Source organism: Nipponia nippon, unplaced genomic scaffold, assembly GCF_047370975.1.
Source record: "Nipponia nippon isolate SJK-2023a ecotype South Korea unplaced genomic scaffold, ASM4737097v1 scaffold_5, whole genome shotgun sequence".
NCBI lineage: Eukaryota > Metazoa > Chordata > Aves > Pelecaniformes > Threskiornithidae > Nipponia > Nipponia nippon.
The window spans coordinates 87,257,439-87,278,370 of record NW_028262369.1 but is presented as its reverse complement, the minus strand read 5'-3'; the positions used below and the strand labels follow the sequence as shown (position 1 = coordinate 87,278,370).

Sequence of the window (20,932 nt, the reverse complement as noted above, 5' to 3'; positions counted from 1 at the left end):
AATTTTGCAGGTGTTCCCACTGTGGCTTGCTTGCTACTTAGAGCTAGGGTTTGATTTGAGCATTTCTCAGGTTCATTGGCAAAAACTGCTCACTCCCATTTGATACAGAAGTCCCCAGCAGGAGCATGGACTTGAGAAACTGGGAAGTAAGGAGTCATTGACTCATGCTAGTGTAGCACTCCAAATATACAAAAGGATGCATTAGTTAGGGGTACTTTGGACTTGTCTGCCCTGGGGATTGCTCTTATTCCAGCCTTTTTTCTCCAGTTATTGACATGGCTAAACCATTGCAGGCTAGAGACGAAAATTCTCGTTACGGAAGCTTTCCTATTCTACACTTGTTTAACTGTGTAGTGGGGCAGTTTACCAGTGTACTGGTAATCCAGTGCCAATGACTGGCTGTTAATGGCTGGAATCAAGTTTAATTCCCACTGACAAGGTGTCTGGACATGTCAGCTCCACCGGTGCAGGGACAGGTGGCTTTCACATTTGCTAGTCAGAGTGGGGTATAACGGGGTTGGGGCATGGTATAGACACATTAAATATTACCCCCGTGTGAGCCATTTTGGGTGTGGAGGCAGTATAGTGATGTTTACATGGCATGACACCTAAGATTAGGTGGGCATTGCTATAGTGCTTCCAGACCGAATCCCGGAAAGCTATACAGAGCTGCATTACGCAGTGTAGACATGCACTGTGAAGGGGAAAGTGTGTTGCTCTCTCACTCAGGGGTCCCTTAGGAATTTGATAAAAACGGTAATGGGTCTCTTAGGTGGACCCTCTGCTCCCCTCATAAATGGGGGTGAGAAACATAGCAGATCAGCTTTTGCATCTACGCTGGAAAACCAAAGTCATCTCAAGAAAAAGGCCTTTGGATCACGTTGTTAATCTTGCCATCTTTTCTTAACAGAGCATAATTCGTGTAGTTTTCCATGATCGACGCCTGCAGTACACAGAGCATCAACAGCTCGAGGGCTGGAGGTGGAGTCGACCTGGGGACCGCATCCTTGATATAGGTGAGACTATTTCATTATGGTTCCTGTGCAGTGTTTGGAAGCAAGGTGCTGAATGATGTATGGTGTGTTTGTGTTTAGGTTTTTTATATCCTACTGTCTAAGGAATCCTGTATGTCTTTGGGTGGGAACAAGATCTAGCACTATAGGTCCCAAATAGATATATCATTAGTGGCTTGGCTTTTCACATGCATCTTGTAATTGTATGGAAATGCTTTCTCTTCATCAATTTAATATTTTTAAAATTTTAGGGGTTTTCTTCTACAGATATTCCGCTGTCAGTTGGTATCTTGGATCCCAGGGCCAGCCCCACACAGTTGAACACTGTTGAATTTCTGTGGGATCCATCAAAGAGAGCCTCAGCATTCATTCAGGTAAGAGAAAAGTGATATTCCTGTGGTAAATACAATGGTGAGATATTTTATGAAGACCTGGAGAGTTAATGTAGCCAGAACATGAAGAAGAGAGAAAGATGCTGATGATAATATACAAACTCAAGCGACAATCATGTATAGTTAATTTGCAGGATACTTGCTAAACCAACTTGGTAGCTACTTGCTAGCTTTGGAGTACTATCCGCTACAGCTAGGATTTTCTTTTTTTAAAAAAAAAAAAGGATGTTGCTTTCTAAGCATGCGTTTTGTCTGGAGCAAACTGTTCATAACCTGTTAGTTTTGCTTGCTTTCCTCTTTCACGAATGTTTCTTATCCTAAACGCCAACTATCTGTTTTTAATCTGTATGTGGGATTTACTTAAATCAAAGGATGCTTTTCCTGATGTCTCATTTCTCTCCGGGCTCCTTCTTCTTCTATTTGTTTTGTCCTGAGGAACAGAAATGAAAACATTTTGAACTCTTCTGTTTCTCTTAGTTTCTCAGGAAGAGCCAAAACCTCATGTTCAGGCACCCTGCAAGTTCAGGGAGTCTGAAATTCAGATTTGCACAGCTTCCAACTGTCTCCAGAGATGAGCACAGCTTTTGTTTTGCCAGGTACACTGCATCAGCACAGAATTTACTCCACGGAAGCATGGAGGAGAGAAAGGGGTGCCCTTCCGGGTGCAAATCGACACCTTTAAGCAGAATGAAAATGGTGAATACACAGAACACTTGCATTCTGCAAGCTGCCAGATCAAAGTGTTCAAGGTATGAGATAGTTTTAGCTTTGTCATCAACTGAATTAGGCAAAGACACAGGAACATGCACAGTTTTTAAATTGTGTAGGAGTGATGCAAACAGTGGGGTAAAAGAACAGACTTTTAACTGGGTATGCTTAGTATCTTAAGCAGGACTCTTGCTCACAGTGACACAAGCCCTGAGCGGCTACACAGCAATTCTAGTTAAATTCAAATGACCCAAGTGTTGCATCAAGACGTACCCCAGTCCATTGTGCCTTGAACACTGTATAAATACCGAGATCTGTGCTGTGTGGATGTAATAATAATAATAATAATAATAATAATAATAATAATAATAATAATAATAATAAGCCCCCTAACAACCCAAACCTCGACTGGTTGGAATAGAAACCCATTGGAGAGGCATCAGTGCACAAAATAAATTTCTGTGTAATATAGACAAGTAGTCTCTAGAAGGCACTGACCCTTATTAATTTGTGTCCTGAAGATGATATGTATTGCAAACTATACAAAATATGGTCCAGTTTCTCAGGAATATTGGGAACCAGTAGGTTTAAGTGATTTTGAGTCAACATATTACACTGATTGATTTTCATTGTATTTTGGTGCTCCTAGGCAATCAAGACAGTATGGGCATCTCCAGATTCTTTGATTCAGTCCTCCATGAACACTGAGAGTATGTCTTGGAGATCTTAAATACCCTTTGCTGGTTGCAGCAGAGTTCTTCTCCATGCTATCTGGAGGAGAGAAAGATGATTCTGTTCATCTCTGAAGCTCTTAATTGGGGCATGGCAGACCTGTAGTCACTTAATAACAAGCTTTTCATAGGCCTGTTTTCTCAAAGGATCTGCTGCTCCAGTCTTGCTCCCATGAGCAGTGTCTTTCCTGTTCCTGGAGAGATGGTACAAATACCAGTCAAAGTGCATAACTCATGGGGCTCATGGTCTGAAATAGTTGGTATCAAATCTCAGAACCGTGGTCAGCCTATTTTGGAATTGCAATATGCATTAATGGGGGATGTTATAGAAACAGTAGAGAGCTTGACTAATTTTTTTTTGTCTAGAAAATGCAGATCTGATCTTGTTCCATATGTAGAGTCCCCATAAATCTAAAGGAGACTTTTGTGAACAGATTAGAAAAAAAAATCTGTTGGCCTCTGTCTCCAAACTTGTAATACTTGGCATAAGGGAAAGCTTGTGCTTGTGCTTATAGCCTAAAGGAGCAGACAGAAAACAGAAGACTGACAGGGAAAAAATGGAGAAGAAGACCACCCAAGAGAAGGAGAAGTATCAGCCTTCCTATGAGACAACTATTCTCACAGAGGTAAAGCGTTTTAGATACATGTTGTACTGCTTCAGCATGTTGGGAGATAGATTTGAGAGAAAATGCAGTCTAACTGAGCCTTGGAGATTGTCTTGTTGGAGACACGTATGCCCAGATCTGACTGAAACGGAGACCTGAGTGAAATTATAAAATGTCTCTCACTGTTGAAGTTTATAAAAGATGCCAAAGTTTCTTATATTTCAGGGTATAAATCAATCCTTAACAGCCTAGCTTTAAAAGAAGCATTTTCTCTATCTTCTGCCGTGCTCCTGGGCACTTGTCATGGCACTTAGATGCTGCTTGTATGAGGTATTTTCTTCAGAACTGTCTGGCAAAAGCTCATGTTGGAGATGGGGCACTTGAACAGATGAATAGGCTGTCTGATTGAATTATTAATCTGTTTTTCTATGAATGTGCCTATGAGGCTACTAGTACATACTAGATCTCTGGCTTGCACTCTAGGAATATCTTGAATGTCTTATGTTCTGATGCATCTGGTGTTGAGATGTATGTGTTTCTAGCCCTCCGTGCCATTACTAAGATGTATATATAAGCTTACCTCAGGCTGCAGAATTACTAAGCAACAGGACTCAAGACAGTGGTTTAAAAGTGCTGTTCCGTCTCCCTATGGGAATATTTTGTTGCTTGATTTAGTTCTTGTTCTTTTGAAGTGGCTTGCTGGACTTCTAAAAAATGAGGGGGTTTTCTTAATTTAAATAAACTTCCTGTTTGTGAGATCCAGTCCCTCCCACTCAATTTTCCTCAAGTTGCCAGGAGTGACCAGCATGTTTTCTAATTCAACGTGGTGGTTGTTAACAAGGCTCTTGTGTACACAGACTTAATTCTGCTGAGTTGGCAGATCCCAAACTCTTCCTATGAGCTCTGATGCACTTTGACATATTGCATGGGGAAATGTGGGTTGCCAAAGAGTTAAATATTTGCTAGTGCTTGTGGAGATGATAAAATATTTGCTAGTATTTGTGGAGATGATAAAACTCCAAAGCTATGCTTGTCTTCTTTTTATCATTGCAAACAAAGATACTACAGAGCATTTTCTTGAGCTCTTAATGGTGGGGCGTTCCACAGGGCTAGATTTCTCCTGCTGATTACAGTGGCTTAAATTCAGAACAGAGTCACCAATTCTAGCTGGGTTACTCTGGTTTTACACTACTGTAGCAGAATATGGAGTTTGACCTATATTTGTGAAGACTTCATGTCTGTCCATCTATCTTAAATTTTCTCCCTGTAATACCCATTTATAACTCGAGCTCTTTGACTAATAGCCAGAGGTTTTAACAGGCTGGTTCAAATTCTCCTCTTTCACTGGTATAAACCTGAAGCAATGCCACTGGAGCGTATTTGTCACTCTTGCCTGGATTTAATTAGGGATTTATAATTGAGACCAGGGGTATTTCTGTATCATTGCTGCCTTCAGTCTGAGTTGACACTGGCGTTGCTCTGACTTACAGCTGTGCACACTTTGGCCCAATGTTATTTGGGGACAGGCTTTGTGAAATGGGAGAAATGTGGAATGCACAACTGGAACCAATCTGGCCCCCTGACAGCCCGCTTGGAGAGCAGCGTAGAAAATCCATGGCCCGTCTCCTCCTCCCAGCAGGAGTGATGAGCTGAAGTTAGTGGCGTGGCAACAGCATGAATGTGGTATGAGAGGAGAATTGAATCCTTTATTTCCATCCTTATGAAAGTATCCCCGCTGCCTTTCTTCCAACAGTGCTCTCCCTGGCCAGATGTGCCTTATCAAATGAACAATGCTCCATCTCCAAGCTACAACAGTTCTCCCAACAGCTTCAACCTTGGAGATGGGTATGTAACAAATAAATGCTTTATCTTTCCTGTTGATACGGTAGCCTTTGTGTGCATGCGTTTTGTGTGTCCATGCATTTCATACCCTGGAAGAAGAGGTCAAGGACCACCCTTCCTAGAAAGGGGAAAATATTTCCCACAAAGACTTTTAAGATATTCCAGCCAGGAATTCCCTGTAATGCAGAGTACTATTCGTATGTTCACTGCTTATGGGAGGTGAGCATCAGAGGACCACCAAGGCAATTTCTGCCGTGAATTTCCTCTCTTACTCTTCTGTAGGGGTCAGAGAACACACCATGTCCTGTACCAGCAATTCCCAGTATCTTCTGACAAGAGTGTTAGAGGCTTTCAGCCTTCAGTACCTCTTCAGAGTTGGTATTTCTTCCTTCCTTTCTGTCTTGAGTTGGTTTGGGGTGCTGAATTCCCAGTTGAATGGGATTTAAAGAAAGCCTGTCTGGAGCAAAACAGCCTGGGTTCTGAGAAGCCATTTCAGAACAAAGAATTAACAGAAGGCATGTTTAATTCATTAATATAGCCATCACAAAGAAACACCCAAGATGATAGCTGATGACAGAAATACACAGCACAGTCCCTTAGTACTTTTGAGTCCTCTCTGCAACATATTTTCCTGTAGGAATTTGGCACAGGCCTTTCTTTTCCTCCTCTAGGACTCTACAGCCTTGTCACCTTCCCACTCATTAATTAATCAATGTTGTATCACAAATTTTCAATGAGCAACCTCAACCTATGAATAAGGACAAACACTGAAATGACAAAAATTGGTGTTAGTAGAGAGATCTTTTGAGCATTTTCTTCCAATGATAGATTATTAACTCTTTGGAAAAATCCTTGATGTGTTAAAGTCCTGTCTATGTTTTGAGAGAGTTTAGTGGAAATGTGGTTTTGTCTAATATAGTTAAATTGAGATCTACTATGTTTAAAATAAGACCAGGTTTGAACTACAAGGTTCTTTATTAATTTTTTGCAAAGAATCATTATTAGAGAGTGGATTTAGTTAGAGGATCTCTGGCTCATAGAATGTTTCAGTTCAGCTACACTAGTTGGTCACAACTTCCTTGCTTTGATGGCATCACATTAGTGAGTCACCTGTATGGAAAAGCTTGAATGAGGTCAGAACTGAGTCTTTCTCTCAGTGTTGAGTAGGACCTCAACTGACCAACAAAAGGCTCAAGTAGAGGTTTTTTTGGGGTTTTTTTTGATATTTTTTTTTTTTTTCTTTTCTTGGTCCACTTTTTGGACACCTTTTTAAAAATCTGATAGAGAAAAAAGCCAAGTTGGTATGTAATTTGTGACAGTTGAGTCAAATGGAGGAGGGGGAAGAAGATGGACAATGCAATGTAAAATTTAAAATAATGTTTTTTTTCTCTTCCAACTTTATATAATTTTTTTTAGCAACAGTTCTCCAACCCACCAAGTGGAGCTCCTGCCTCCCAGCAATGATGTAAGTACTTGAGATCATGTTAATGTGGTGCTTTTCTTTTTTAGGACACTGGTGAACAGTTCATTTCAAGACCTTCTTATTCTTTTTGCAATGTAGCATCTCCTTCCTTCTGCTTCTATTCAAGATGCCCAGCAGTGGCTTCATCGTAATAGGTTCTCTCCATTCTGTAGACTCTTCTCAAGTTTTTCGGGTGAGTTTAAACAGTCCAATTATTTTGTCGTTATTCTCTTTTGTAAGTGCAGCTCATGCTTCATATCAATAGCATCTGCTGCTGGCCACTGTTGATGGGATCACTGGTCTGATCCAGTGTGGTTGTTCTTTTGTTCTAGATTAGTTAGCATTTGCCAAAACAGTTTGTAGAAATATAGTATAAGTTAAGATGGAAGAGAATAAGTTAAGATGGAAGGGACTTCCTGAATTCATTAGGTGCAACCCCCCTGCTTGAAGCAAGTCCAGGGCCTTGTGCAGTTGTGTTTGAGTATCTCCAAGGTTGGAAATCCAACAACGTCATCTCTCTAAGCAACCTCTTCAAATACTTGACTGCTCTCACAGTGAAAAAGTTTTTCCTTATACCTAATCAGTGTTTCCCATCTTCCATCTTTTCTCTGCTGCCTCTCATCCTGTCCCTGTGCACCTTTGAGAAGAGTCTGGCTCCATCTGCAGCTCCATCTTCACTGTACCCTCCCATTAGGTAGTTGTACACAGCAGTAAGATGGTGGAAGGGGGAGTTGTTAAAGGTGTTGAAACCTTGAGGAGCCTCTATCTGACTTGCAACATGATTAAACCTGGTGAACGTGGCAGTTAGAGAAAACTGGGCCATTTAATGGCCAATGTTAGATGTCTAGCTTGTGTCCGAGTTGGCTAGAATATCTTCCAGTGCAGCACTCCTCTTTTGGCAGCTTCTAGGTCTCTGTTTCACAGTGATTGATTTGCAGTGTACACCTCTCTGAATTTGCAACTTCTCTAGGCAAATCTGTCTGATTAGCTTTGTGGATTCTCTCCCCCTGCCCTTTCCTGCTGCCCATACACACAATTTGGAAGCTAAGATTTGCTTAACTTCTGAAAAAAAATCAATTTGAAATATGTAGGTGCTGACTTACTGAAGATGTCCAAAGAAGATTTTGTTCAAATCTGTGGGCCTGCTGATGGAATTCGGCTCTTTAATGCAATCAAAGGAAGGTTTGTACGTCTTCCTTCCTATTTTTTTGTTATGGCAGCATCCTTTGATAATTTCAGTGTTAACTAGAAGTTAATCCTGGAGCTGTAACATTTAGACCTCCTTTTAACACTTCAGAGAGGTCATCTCAGAGGCTGGAGATCACAATGGTATTCAAATCCAAGCACAGCTCAGAAATGTTGCCAAAATGAAGCATCATCATGTAGATCTCCAGTGGTTTATTTACTACCAGCTGATAGCTTCCATCCACTTTATATGAGACACAGCCTACCATACCCTGTCTTGCATCTCCATCACAGGTAACAAACAACAAACCAACCAACCCCTGGAGCCTCAAATGACTCTTAAATTTACTTATATGGCAATAACATAAATTCTCCAGCTGGGCAGGATTCAAATCAGTAAAGGCAGGTATGATGAACTGTTTGGCAAGTGCTGAAAACTGTTCATTCTTGTCTGATCCTGAAGAGATTAAGGTGCTCTACACGGTACCACCACCTCCCAGGGGGCTGTTACTAGACCTCCCAAGACATCTAGTCACCAGCATCAAGACTATCCCTTAGTTGGTTATTTATGCACAGCCTGAATGATTCCATCTCTCAGTGTTTGCTAGCTGACTGGAACAATGTTAGATCTACTAAATAACTCACTACTGTTTTTTAATAATCCATAGAAATGTAAGGCCCAAGATGACAATTTATGTCTGTCAAGAACCAGAGCAAAACAGGTCCCATCTCCACCAAAAACGAGAAAATGGAGATGGCAGTCTTTGTGGTAAGTTTTTATGTATGGATTTTGTTAAACACTTATCTGGTGAGAATGCTGCTTTCTGCCTGAGCTCCTACGTGGGACAGCTTGGTGTGCTGCATGTTTAAAGAGGTCCAGTTTATCCCAGTTCTGACACCTTGGTTAGTTTCAGGGCTACAGATTCCAACTGGTATTATCTGCCTGGGAAACAGACCCAACTTACAAGCTATTTGCAGAATGCCACAGCAAAGTCTCTATTCAGTTCTTAATAGGGACCATAGCATTAAAAACTACCTTCCCATCCACAATTTTCTTTAGACTATGGCTTGTTTGAAAATATTCTGGGAAATGGAAGGTCGGTACATCTTAAAGTGAGATTCTAATTCTTGGAAGTTCGAAGCTTTTGGGGACTCATGGCTCTTAACTATCCCTCATGACATGATGTACAATCAAATGAGAATAGAGATTGTCCTCAGTTCTTGTGTGTAGCATTAACCAGGCAGAGCTTTTCTGCCTGGTTGTTTCTACCATTTGGATTGGATTTAAAAAATAATACTGTCATCTACAGTTATTTGATGCATTGTAGTCTGTAGTTCGTGCCTATGGTGTCAGTGAGATAATATCTAATAAAATACTACTTTTGTGTAACATCATATCATGTGTTTTACTATTTAATTGGATCTACTTTAAAATGTCAAAATTGGTAAAAGTAGATTATCCAAAACCATTAACATCTTTGAGAGTGTTTTTTTCAGTGCCCCACGATACATGTTGTCATTAGTCGCTGTGTTTTCCTCTGGGCAAAAGTGCCGTGTGCTTTATTTGCCCACTGCGTCCAAATACTGGGTATTTTTCTACAAATCATCAAGCTGGATATTTGGGGGCTGTTTTAAAGGTACTAAGCTTGTTATCTGCTGTCAAGATTTGACCCTTGGTTGTTGATATTGAACATCCTGGTGTTATCGGTAGTTGCTATTCTATAATTACTCTGTAATTCTGTAATTGCTTTCAACTTGTTGCAGTATATCATGCAATCTTCTTGGAAGAATTGACCACGCTGGAGTTAATCGAGAAGATTGCAAACTTGTACAGCATTTCTCCACAGCAGATAAATCGAATCTATCGGCAAGGACCCACAGGGATCCATGTATTAGTGAGCAATGAGGTAAGGAGTTAATGCAAACTGTCAGTGCTGTAACAGTTGTCTGACTTCTTGAAGTTAGAGTGATCTTTTAAATTATGAAATGAATCTTCAAGGAAGCTTTGCAAGGTTACTAATCCCAACAAGTTAAAGCAAATACTTAAAGCAAATCATTCATGCATACCATTGATTTTGGTGTGGTGTTAAGATCTTTGCTTTCTAAAAGAGTTTTGTTTTTTTTTTTTAAAAACAAACCAAAACACAACAAAACCAGTCATTTTCTTTTCATGTTGGCTACTTAAACAAATTCTGAAGTAAGGATCTAAAGTGAGAACCTTTAAAATTGAATAGGAAAGTTTTCTAAAGAGGGCAAGTTTGAAAATCTTTAGGGCAATTAGTCTTACATCTTGGCCAGTGATTACAGCCGCTGGGTCTGAGTCAGTGCTGTGTAAGTGCACACTATAATTTCATGGACCTCTGCTAGCTGTTTGTGTCCCATTATATGACGGCTTAATTTAGTCCATTCCATTAACTTGCAGGTTAATAGTGAGTTGCCCTTCTTCCTCTTTTTCCCCCACTAAATTACTTACTCATTCATGCACCAGAATCACTTAAGGAGCTTCGTTTATAAGAAACATTGTTAAAACAAATGAAGCAGAGCATAGGTCTCAACTGGAGCCTAAATTCAAGGCTGTAATGCTTATTCCTAAGTCTCCTTGCTATTTCAGCCTGATTAAATCTGAAACCTTGATGCTTTATGGATGTAAAGTGCTTGGAGGCAACTCTTGGTAGGGGAATTACCTGAACCAACTTGGGTATAAGGCTTTAAGTCTTTATTTAAGTCAATTATTAACAATGTCTATTGCTTTTTTTTATAATTTTTTTCTTGTTCTAGTACTATAGTGGCAAGAATGAGGCACTCCATTAATGTACTTCATGCATCATCAGGCACAGACACACAGACTGACCAGTGAAGTTTGATTTGCAGGAGCAGGGGGTGGATGTTAAACCCAAAAGAGAATAGGGAGATTAGTCTAAGATGAAAAGGATATTTGGTGGGAGAACTTACAGCTGGAAAGTGCTCTACTTGAATGATGTTCAATAGCTAGGAGAAGGCTTTTGCTTAAAGCTGAGTTTTCTGAACTGATCAGAGAGGTTATGGTCACCTGCCCTCTGAAGTTAGGTGTCCATCATCTGCTCCAACTGTATGAGACACCTCTTGAAGGTAATTCACCTCCTCTGTCCCACACAGCTGCTCTAAGATGGGAGGAAGCATTGACTAATGATGAAGCTTAAATGAGTATTTCAGATTGGATCTGAAGTCAGCTGACTCTCTTAACTCACCTCTTTAGTTAGGGGGCTCACTAGAACCTGAATGTGTTCTGAAAATCTAGTTGTTGGTCATGAATAACTCAAATAGCTTTAGATACTGATCTTGCTTCCCATGATCTGCCTTGCCTCTCATAGCAGTTTCATTAAGATTCCTGTGCCTTGACAAAATACAAACAGGTAAATGATTCTTGCAATCACAGCATTTATACTAATGTCTGGTCAAAATAACCAGGTGAACACTGCTGAGATGTCTTTGTAGTAACAGTATTCCTTTATTCAGCAAGGAGTCCATTTCTTAGGGCTGACCACCTCTAGATATTATCCCAGGTGCCCATTTAAGCTCAACGAAGCTTCATGGTTCAGCTGAATGTGTGTGTGTATTACCATTGCTAGATTTTAGGAGAGGGACTGTCTTCGTCCAGTCTAAACTATTATACCTACATTGAAAGCAATTAAGAGCATGTTCTTTAATAGACTAACTGGAGTGGTGTAAGAACTTGCAGGATCATGAGCTGCAAAGGGGATGGTAAAATGCTGAACAAGCCAGATCAGTTCCAGGCAAGCACTTTACTATAAGTTTCTTTTGAGCACATGAGCAGCTGCAAGGACCTTTCAGTCGTGTACTTTAATAATCTTATGGGCAGGGTTACTCAGGACTGTGTAGGACTAGATACTAAATGTTGTTTGATAACTCTCCTCTAAATTCTATACTGTCACTGAAAGAAACCTGAATTAAATTGCTAAAAATATTTTGTGTTGGCTTTTTTCCTTCTGCCCTGCCCTTCAGATGGTGCAAAACTTCCAAGATGAATCTTGTTTTGTTATCAGCACATTAAAAGGTATGTATTGCTGCTGCTGTTACATGTAGTTCTAAAGATAATTTCTCCTTTCAATTGCACTAAACGTTATCACAAACTCAGTGCTGTTATCCTGAAAAGATAAATAATCTAATTTAGTGTAAGTCAAGGTGTTGCATCAACTTACACTATGATTGATCTATGCTTTCCTCTCAGTTACACTGTTATAAAACATCCATAAATCCACTGATACCACTGACATAAATGAGCAGAAAACCGTCTAGTAAAATGATAAAAGATGACAGTTAGTATGTTGTGGTTTTTTGTATAAATGCTTTGACCTAGATATTCAACATTGATTTTCATGAATGGGTTGTGGAACAAGAGTACAAACTGTTGCAAACTACCTAAGAAGAAAATCTGGAGTTCTATATCTGTGCTGTTTTCTAAAAGCAATGAAAAAATGCTTTGCACTTCTTTGTTACAGCTGAAAGCAATGATGGCTACCACATCATTTTAAAATGACCGTGCTGCACAGAAAGACTTTAACAGCCTAAAATTTAGTGCCTCACTGAGATTGCTACAACCTAGACTGGAAACATGAAGACTCTTCTGGATAAAACACTCCTATAAACTAAGAATTACCAAAGAGCTTAAGGAAAAACTTGCTTTTACAGATATACATTTTCGGTGGTGTGTGGTTTTGTTTTTGGATTTTTTTGAAGCTGGAGCTGAGAACATCCTCAAAGCTTGTACATGTTTCTTCTTCCCTCCCTTCCTCTTCAGTCTTAAAAATTGTCGAGGCTTCTGCTTATTACTTAGAAACATCTGCTTTGTACTAAAGGGAAATGAAAGATAAACAAAAACCAGTTCTCTAGATGCCTCATGGTTGGGTGAATTGATTTATTTACTGTTCTGAGTGCTCTCTTGCTTTCAACACACACCCTTTTGCTGATGGACATAGGCTCCCTGGGACTCTTTTACTCTTTGAGGTGGAAGGCTTGGGGCTAAATCTAGAAACAGACTGGGCAATGCAGAGGATAGATTTGGTGCCCAGTCCTCACCCAGAGTGTCAACCCTGGAAGTCCGCACTTAGCTGCTTTCCACCTGTAGATGTGCTCAAAGTCCAGAGACCTCGTCCGTCTGTAATACCAATCCAACAGAACAATTTTGTGAAGTTTGAGGGAGGACAGACAACCTGAGGCAAGCAGTTCAGTACCATATTATATCTTTAGCTTTACAGTAGTCTCCTTGAATGGAATATATGAAGGTTTTCTGAGGAAATGTTTTGAACATTGAAAGTTACAGAGCTCATGACAAATTCATACTATGGATTTATTCTACTCTACAAAACATTGATTAACTGCTATCTTTACTGTAACTAGGAATTAGGTTTTATAATCTTAATGATTTTTTCCTCCTGTTACTCACTAAAGTAAGTAAAACTGGGTTTTGATTGATTCCAGGTAACAGATCATCTTAGTTGCTGCTTCTTGTATTCTTGCTATTTCACTCTTGACTCCTGTTTCCGATATCTGCAACTATGGTCAACTCCACCCTCCCTTGGTCTTTTGGGATTCCATCCAAGCTCCACTAAGCTGAAAAAGTGGCTTCCACTGATGTCAAAGGCAAACTGGATCACACCCTTCTTGCATGGATGGAGTCATTTCACTTTTGGCAGCTAATTAATAAGGCTGTTTCCCAAACAGAATGTCCATATAGCATCAAATGCTGATATTTGAACATTTAATTTCATCCTGAATTGAGATGGAAAGCTGAAATACCAAAAATTTTCCTGGAATGAAAATTTTTCAAAAAATGAGAAATGGTCAGCTGGAAAACGCTGAATAAAATGTTCTAGGCTTTTGAAATGGAAACGTTTAATTAAATCCATTTGGCCCTTAAAGCAGCATCAGTTTGAGCTACTGTTGCAGACCTCAGAAATTACCATTCAAGTGCGTTGTGCGCCGGTTCTCCCTTGGGGCCCAGCTCTTTGGCTGGGTTACAGATCCCATGATGCTCTTACCATGGGTTAGTCAAAGGGGGAATGCGTCATGAAGGCTGGAGGGGTGCCCAGGAACCCAGCCTTCTGGGAAAGAGGGGGACATGGAGCCCATGAATTACAGCTCCCAGCTGACACTGGAGGAATTCAGACAGACACGGACCGATATTTCTCTGACAAAAACGATGTGTTTCAAGTTTTCCCAACAGAAATAAACAGCAAAATGTTGAGAAAAGCAACCTTTTTTTCATTAAAAGCATGAAGTTTTGCGCAAAAAACCCCACCCATCCCCACTGATTTTTTTTTTTACAACAAAAATAATACTAGAATAGAAAAATCGTGTTACAATGGGAAAACCTTCAGCCAACTCAGCTAATTGAGTAACATTGCCTACTTAGGCACGATCTTGCTCAACTTGCTGTCCTAGATGCTACATGAATTGTAGTGTTTCCCCAAAAAGGATGCCCAGTCTTTGGGACATGGTGATTCGTCCCCCTGAAGTGAAGGAGCTTGAAGCTTCTTTATTGAGGACCAGGTTGTGTAGATGAGGAAGTTGTAGATGGTCTCCTGGAGTGAGGGAGGTCAGACAGGGAAGCTGGGGGGAGCTTTGGGGGAAGATATGCCTTTGTGGATGATGGGAAACACCATCTTTTTGAGAGGAAGGTGAGGCCATGTCAAGCTCAACCCTGCCTTGGTGCCGGTGTTGCCTCCCTGGCTCTGCAACCTGCTCTGCACCGCTGTGCACGTGGAGGGGGGCAGCTGGGGAGCCCCTGGCCCTGGGCACTGAGGCATCCAGGTTGTGACCACACAGTTACAGCTGCCTTCCAAAACAGGGAATAAATTCTAGCTGTGTTTGTGAGTAGGTGGGACCAACGTGCCCCTGTGTATCAGGAGCTGTTTGGTTTATTTTGTGGAAAGTACTTTAGAAGATGCATGTTGGCTGTGCTTTTTCATCCTGTTCTGTAGTACTGGCCTAATATCTGGTGTGGTGGTTGTTGGCATGCAATTCAGAGAGGCGAATCTGACCTGGTGAGAATGGTTTAAAAAAGATCTTGAAGTTGCCATGAGTATAGCCTGTACCGTATCCCCTTACATGCGATAGCCCTGTAATTCAGGGGACATAGCAATACTGAAACACAGCAGTGTGAAGAAAGGATAGAGATAGCTTTGCTCCCAGAGTTAGGGACAAAGAACTGTTTGCTTATTTAAAAGAAAATATAACTTGTTCTTGATTATTTAAAAACCAAATCTTTCCCATAAGGAATTACATGCAAAACTCCTCATAGTGTTTCAGTAGCACGTGCTTGATTAATTTTGAACAAAAAAAATAACTCTCTGATAGGGCCTTGTTAGATTTTTGAAATTCAAATAATCTTATACTGATATGTGGGTGAATTTGACAATATATCTTGTTCTCCTTTCCCTGCTGTAAGAAGGTGTACCAGAGTAAGCAATCACATAGATTATAAATACTGTCCTACTAGGTGGGGTCTACTGTTACATCTATGTTAGCCTGTTTGTAAAGCTGTATAACTTTAATGTGTGTGTAAGACCTATGCTTACCTGACAGAGTAGTTCTAGCCCTCATTGAACCTCTCTAGTCCCAGCAGAAATTTGGAGGATTGTGCTCAGTAACATACATGCCCATGAAGAGGCAGCACAGCTAGTTTGGTGTCTAGGAGAATGTCAAGTTACTTCAACTTAGAATCATAGAATACCTCGAGTTGGAAGAAACCCATAAGGATCACTGAGTCCAACTCCCTGCTCCTCGCAGGACTACCTAAAACTAAACCATATGACTAAGAGTGTTGTCCAGATGCTTCTTGAACTCTGACAGGCTTGGTGCCGTGACCACTTCCCTGGGGAGCCTGTTCCAGTAACCGACCACCCTCTCTGTGAAGAACCTTTTTTTAATGTCCCATCTGAACTTGCCCTGACACAGCTTCATTCCATTTCCTCGTGTCCTATCGCTGGTCACCACAGAGAGGAGATCAGCACCTCCCCCTCCGCTGCCTGCCTTGAGGCAGGTGTAGACTGAGACGCATCTCTGGGTGTTAGGAAAACATGTTGCACCCTTTGCCCTTGTTGCCTGATGCTGCGTAACCAACAGGTGGTTGTACGTGGGCAAACTGGCCATGAACCATCGTGGCTGAGCGGCTAGTGCAAGTGGTCAGAGCAACGTTGGTGTGAGATTGGACTGCCGACCAACCTTCCCCTCTGCCTCCCAAAAACACAAAAGCAAACCCTTGCCCTGTTGAAGCTGGTGAGTTTCTCCATGCAGGAACCAAGCAAAGCCTTCAGGATTTATGTTAGTGGCTTATGTGAAGAGTGAGAGAGAGAGACTTGTCTCACCTGTGTAAGTGGCAGGTAACGTAGCTAACTGCTTAGACTCTCCCTGTGGTTGCAGAGGGTCTGCCATTCCTGGAGACTCATTTGCCCTATTTGAGGATGTGACAGCTTCCAGAAGGAAGCTTTTGTCTCCTCAAGACTGGAGGAAGCACAAATGATTAGTTTGGGCTAGATGTCTAAATTCTAGATAGGCTAAAGGCAAGGGGGGGGGGGGGGTGAGTAGCTCCCCCTCATCTAAATATCCAAAGGGGTTTTGCATTTACTTTGCTCTTAAGTGCCTGTTACATTTATTCTTGCCTTTTTTGTTGTTGTTGTTGCTCCTGTTTCTTTTTAAAAAAGTAACAAATGAAACCTCCTGCTCAAAGTTATTTAAATGGGACTTTTTTCAGCTCTATATGTGAAATTTGTACAGCAGACCTTTATAAGCTCTGGGTTTTAGGATTACAATGAATAGTATGGTATCCCAAACTGTCCAATTCTTAGGTTGTACATATGGTGACAGCCACCATGAGTAGAAGTGGGCTTGCTGGTAAAAGGCAGAACCATTACATGATTAAAAACAATATGACTCCAGCCAGTACTGCTATGTTCTCGTGAGAACTGTACTGGCTGTTTGAAATTCTTTCAAACATTGTGGCATTTTCTCTGGCAACTGAACAAATTGATACAGATCAGTTAGTACGACTCTGGTGATGGTCTGAGAACTCAGAAATGACCATGATACACAACTGCAGGGCAGGGAAGGGGCAAATAATCTGGTGATAGAAATTTGTGCCATCTGCTTGAGGTGGCAGAACTGGTGTTACTAAAATTAAAGTTTCTGTTCTTTCAGCTGGCCCTGCTTGGTTAATTGGCTGAAATAGAAATAATAATTCAATCTGGAAAATATTGGAGTTCTCATTGTCTTGGTGTGAAATTTAATGGGCTGAAGTTTCAAGATTTGCAGGTGGTAATAGGATTCTTGCAGTTGAGAATGGCATTCCTGAATGGCATTCTCCTTATAATGTAACATATACATATTTATGCATATATATATATACACACATACATACCGTACTGTATCAAAACATATATGTGCTGAGTACTTGTGTTCTTTGGCTTTAACTGGTACTCTGCTTTGTTTAATTGCAGTTCAATGTAAAAGACTCTGGTTGATCAAGCTTCGAAACCCAGCCATTCCTTGGGTAGAAATGTAAAAGTCCGTAATAATGACTCTAGGTGATTTGGACATGGTACACTTGGAGTGATGTAAATTTGATGAATTTCTACAATATAAATCCCAGGCCTTGGTGAAGACGAGCATATTCTTGCACTAACACTGCAGTTCTATATTGCAGCTTCTGAAAATTAGTTAGAGTAAAAGAGAAATAGATTGCCCAATGCTTTGTAAACTAGTAAGAGCTATTCCCTAAGCAGAACAATCATACGATGACTTCCCTAGCTGAATGTTGTATTGCTTAAGCATTGGCTGTAATTCGAACAATCATCGGGTGGATGACTGGGACAGATTTTTTTTTTGTTTGTTTCTGGTTTTGTTTTTGACTGTTCTCAAAGAAATACTTGTATTCAGACTGTAGCTTCTCTTTCTTCTCCAGTTATGAAATGGTTTAAGTTTATGCTACTAATAGAAATATTTTCTTAATATTATAATCTGTTTGACAGCACAGGGTACTCAAAGTGGGGAGTGTTTGTTTGGCCTTGATCATCACTACTGTGGGTGAATATGAGAAGGTAGACTGGAGGTGTATCTTAAGATCCTTTCCTCTGTTTAAAAAAAAATGGGTTAAGCTGGTGCCTAAGTTTTTGTGCATTTCTGATTTGTACCTTTTTTTTTTTTTTTGCCATTCCCTCAAAATTCTTCTCCCTGTGGGGGGACGCATTGGTGAGCAGCTGGTGTGTCCAACTTTTTAAAGTAGCCTGCTGTTGTCCCAGTTTGCTTGGGGTGAGTGTTTATCTTTCACAGGGCTAGGGGAGTTACCTCTCTTCACTGACAATGCAGCCATTCGAGATGGGCGATGCTGACCACGAGGTCAGCGTGACGGGCGAGGGTGAGTGGAGGTGGGTTGATGGGAGGCTGAGGCATACCAGTTGTGAGTAAATACTGCCACACTCTTTGTCTTTTCATTTGTTGGTTTTTGGGTTTTTTGTACATGAATAAAAAAAAAGCATATTTTGCACTGGCTCTTGTACTGTTGTGCAGAAGAAATCTGTATCGGGAATCTGTGCTCCAGTCAAAATGCAAATAAACCTGTTTGTAAGAAGCACGGGTTTCGTCTCTGCTTTGCTTGGCATGGGTGGGCGCAGGAGAACCTCGGCATCGGCTCCTCCTTGGCGCACAGCTGTAAGGTGCTGGGCACCCTCTCGAAATCGGTGGGATTGGAGTTTGCAAACTGAGAGAACATCAGCCGTAGCCAAATGTCCTGCAGCGTTTTCTTTGTGTTGGGACTGACTTCATTTTTTGCAGCACAATGCAGTGACCAGTTTGTATTTAGTCCAGGTCAAGGCATGAGGAGAAATGCCTAATTCTTACAGAAGCTGTGACAATGGGCATATGCTTCAGTGAGAGCACAAGCTGTGTTAGATGACAGCTGGCTTTGGTTTTGCAGTGCTCAGAGGACACAGGCGTTTCAGAGCCTGGTCGTCGGTGACATCTGAGATGAGCAAAAAGTCCTTCCTGGTAGCAATGCTCTGTCCCGTTTAGCAGCTGTTAGACACACGCTGCAGAAGAGGCAGTGAGGTCTGGACTTGGAGCATTCACAATGGTTTGGCTGGGAACACTTCAGTATCCTCTAAGCGTTAAGCCATAGATCTGATAAGGTACATGTTCAGGAGATTGACAGATGTTCAGTGTCATTTTCTAGTTGGAGAAGATGGAGCCCAGTTTGCAAATACTATCTTCCAGCAGCCAAACTTCACTTTAAGGCAAAGGAGATGAGTGGATGTACTACCATGTAAGGGTGCTTCTTAATCCAAATTTCAAACTTGCAGACAGTTTGAAAGCTTGAAAGTGAGCAGCTTCTCCCAAGATCCATTTGACCTCAAGAGCAATTTTGGCTCCTTTCTTTTGCTGAAGAAGTATTTGAATCACAAAACTAGAAAATGCAGTATGTGCATCTGTATATATCAGTTCATATGCAAAGTATAAGGGCACAGACAATGTTCCCAGAGCAAGATAGATGACAATTGATTATTTTTCCCTTACTGGTGACTCAGGCATCCCTGAGAAGAGGAAAGGGACTGTCTACCCTAGTTTCTTTTAGCTTAAAGTTTCACCAGAGGTAAAAATCAAGCTATCTGAAGCCTGATATGGTGAAATGTTCAACTGCTCCATGCATGATAAGGAAGCATCATACTCACAGGGCTGCTGGGATTCAACACAGCTTCTTCAGCTTCGGCATAGGTTCAAGTTCACTTGCAGGCAGCAGCAGGGGAGCTGGGCAGGTTGTGTTGTGACGGCAGGGTGCTGGTAGGCACTGGGGGGGGGTCCAAGGTTGGCATTTGGGCTCTCCAGGGCTGGCTGGAGGATGCTGAGTGCGTCAGGCCGCCGACAGCAAGTGCTTGGTGGCTGTATGAGCCCTGCCAGCTCAGCTGAGGCCATCCCTGGGGACCTTCAGGACAGCAGAGGTGAATCCTTCCCTGAGCCCCCCTGGGCCTGGGGTGCTGTGTGAGCATCGCATGCATGGGTGGTTCCTACTGAGCTCCATGCAAAAGTATCCCTCTTCTCCTCTAAGCCTGACCCATATGCTGGCAGGGGTTGGTAAATGCAAAAAGGAAGATTGTTTCTCTAAAATTGCCTAATAAAAGGGGTTCAAAGATGGGGAAAGGGGTAATGCTGCACAATTTAATTTCTATGGGAAACACACCAAGAGAAGCTTATAAGGAAAAGACCTCCTAGGGAACATACATACCCAGAAAACAGTGGCAGCCATAATTTCTTAATTATGACAGGAGCTGAAAAGAGTTTTTCATGAGTGAGGAGAGCCAAGACCTAAGACTGGAGCTGCTTAGCCAAAGCATTGGCCTAATCTCATCTAAATCCTCAACAGCAAGCAAACATTTTAAAATTAATTTTCCAATTTACAAAACAATGCAATCTTTCAGTTAAAAGGATTAGTCACAACTATGAAGCAGGCAGGGAAATAACATCCCTCATACTCTTTCTGTAAAGAAGCTAAATGCTTCCAGGCTTACCTGGGTAGGAAAGATTTGACACTGCGATAATTTATTTTTTTTTTAGTATATTGCAGCAGAGGCTGGTTGTCCTGATCAAACTGGAGTTTCAGGTAAGAGTAGACTTCTCTGCTCCCCAGAGATGCGTGGCCCAGGGAGTCAGGGCAGCCACTGGGCTTTGGGGTGCACCAGCCTCTCATGCTTCAGGAGGGAACTAAGGTGCCAAGTGCTATTAGCCTGCCTAGGAGAGCACAACAGGCTGCAGTGCCTGTCTTGGCTCATCAAACAAACAAACAAAAAAATGTCCTTCCTCCCATTTCTTGGAGAGAGGTGATGCAAATCAGGCTCTACACTCAATATAATGCTATGCTGGTAAGTTACAGCAACAAATAAAATCCATCTTGGAGCTTGTTGAGCAAGGACAACAAACAGACAGCTGGAAGAAAATAATGTTTTAAATA

General features: G+C 41.3%; 1 protein-coding gene across 1 annotated transcript in view; it reads left to right on the top strand.

Annotated features, from left to right (window-relative positions):
• The window catches only part of TFCP2L1 (transcription factor CP2 like 1), a 38,481-nt gene extending 19,916 nt beyond the window's left edge, over positions 1-18,565 (top strand). The window contains exons 4-15 of the mRNA XM_087732210.1: positions 911-1,016; positions 1,281-1,387; positions 2,002-2,154; positions 3,360-3,470; positions 5,203-5,294; positions 6,708-6,756; positions 6,853-6,946; positions 7,845-7,935; positions 8,607-8,707; positions 9,703-9,845; positions 11,941-11,992; positions 12,438-18,565. Of these exons, the coding sequence (XP_087588336.1) occupies positions 911-1,016; positions 1,281-1,387; positions 2,002-2,154; positions 3,360-3,470; positions 5,203-5,294; positions 6,708-6,756; positions 6,853-6,946; positions 7,845-7,935; positions 8,607-8,707; positions 9,703-9,845; positions 11,941-11,992; positions 12,438-12,475 (1,137 nt within the window). The 3' untranslated portion in view covers positions 12,476-18,565. The remainder of the gene's footprint in view (positions 1-910; positions 1,017-1,280; positions 1,388-2,001; positions 2,155-3,359; positions 3,471-5,202; positions 5,295-6,707; positions 6,757-6,852; positions 6,947-7,844; positions 7,936-8,606; positions 8,708-9,702; positions 9,846-11,940; positions 11,993-12,437) is intronic.
• Positions 18,566-20,932: the final 2,367 nt, after the last annotated feature.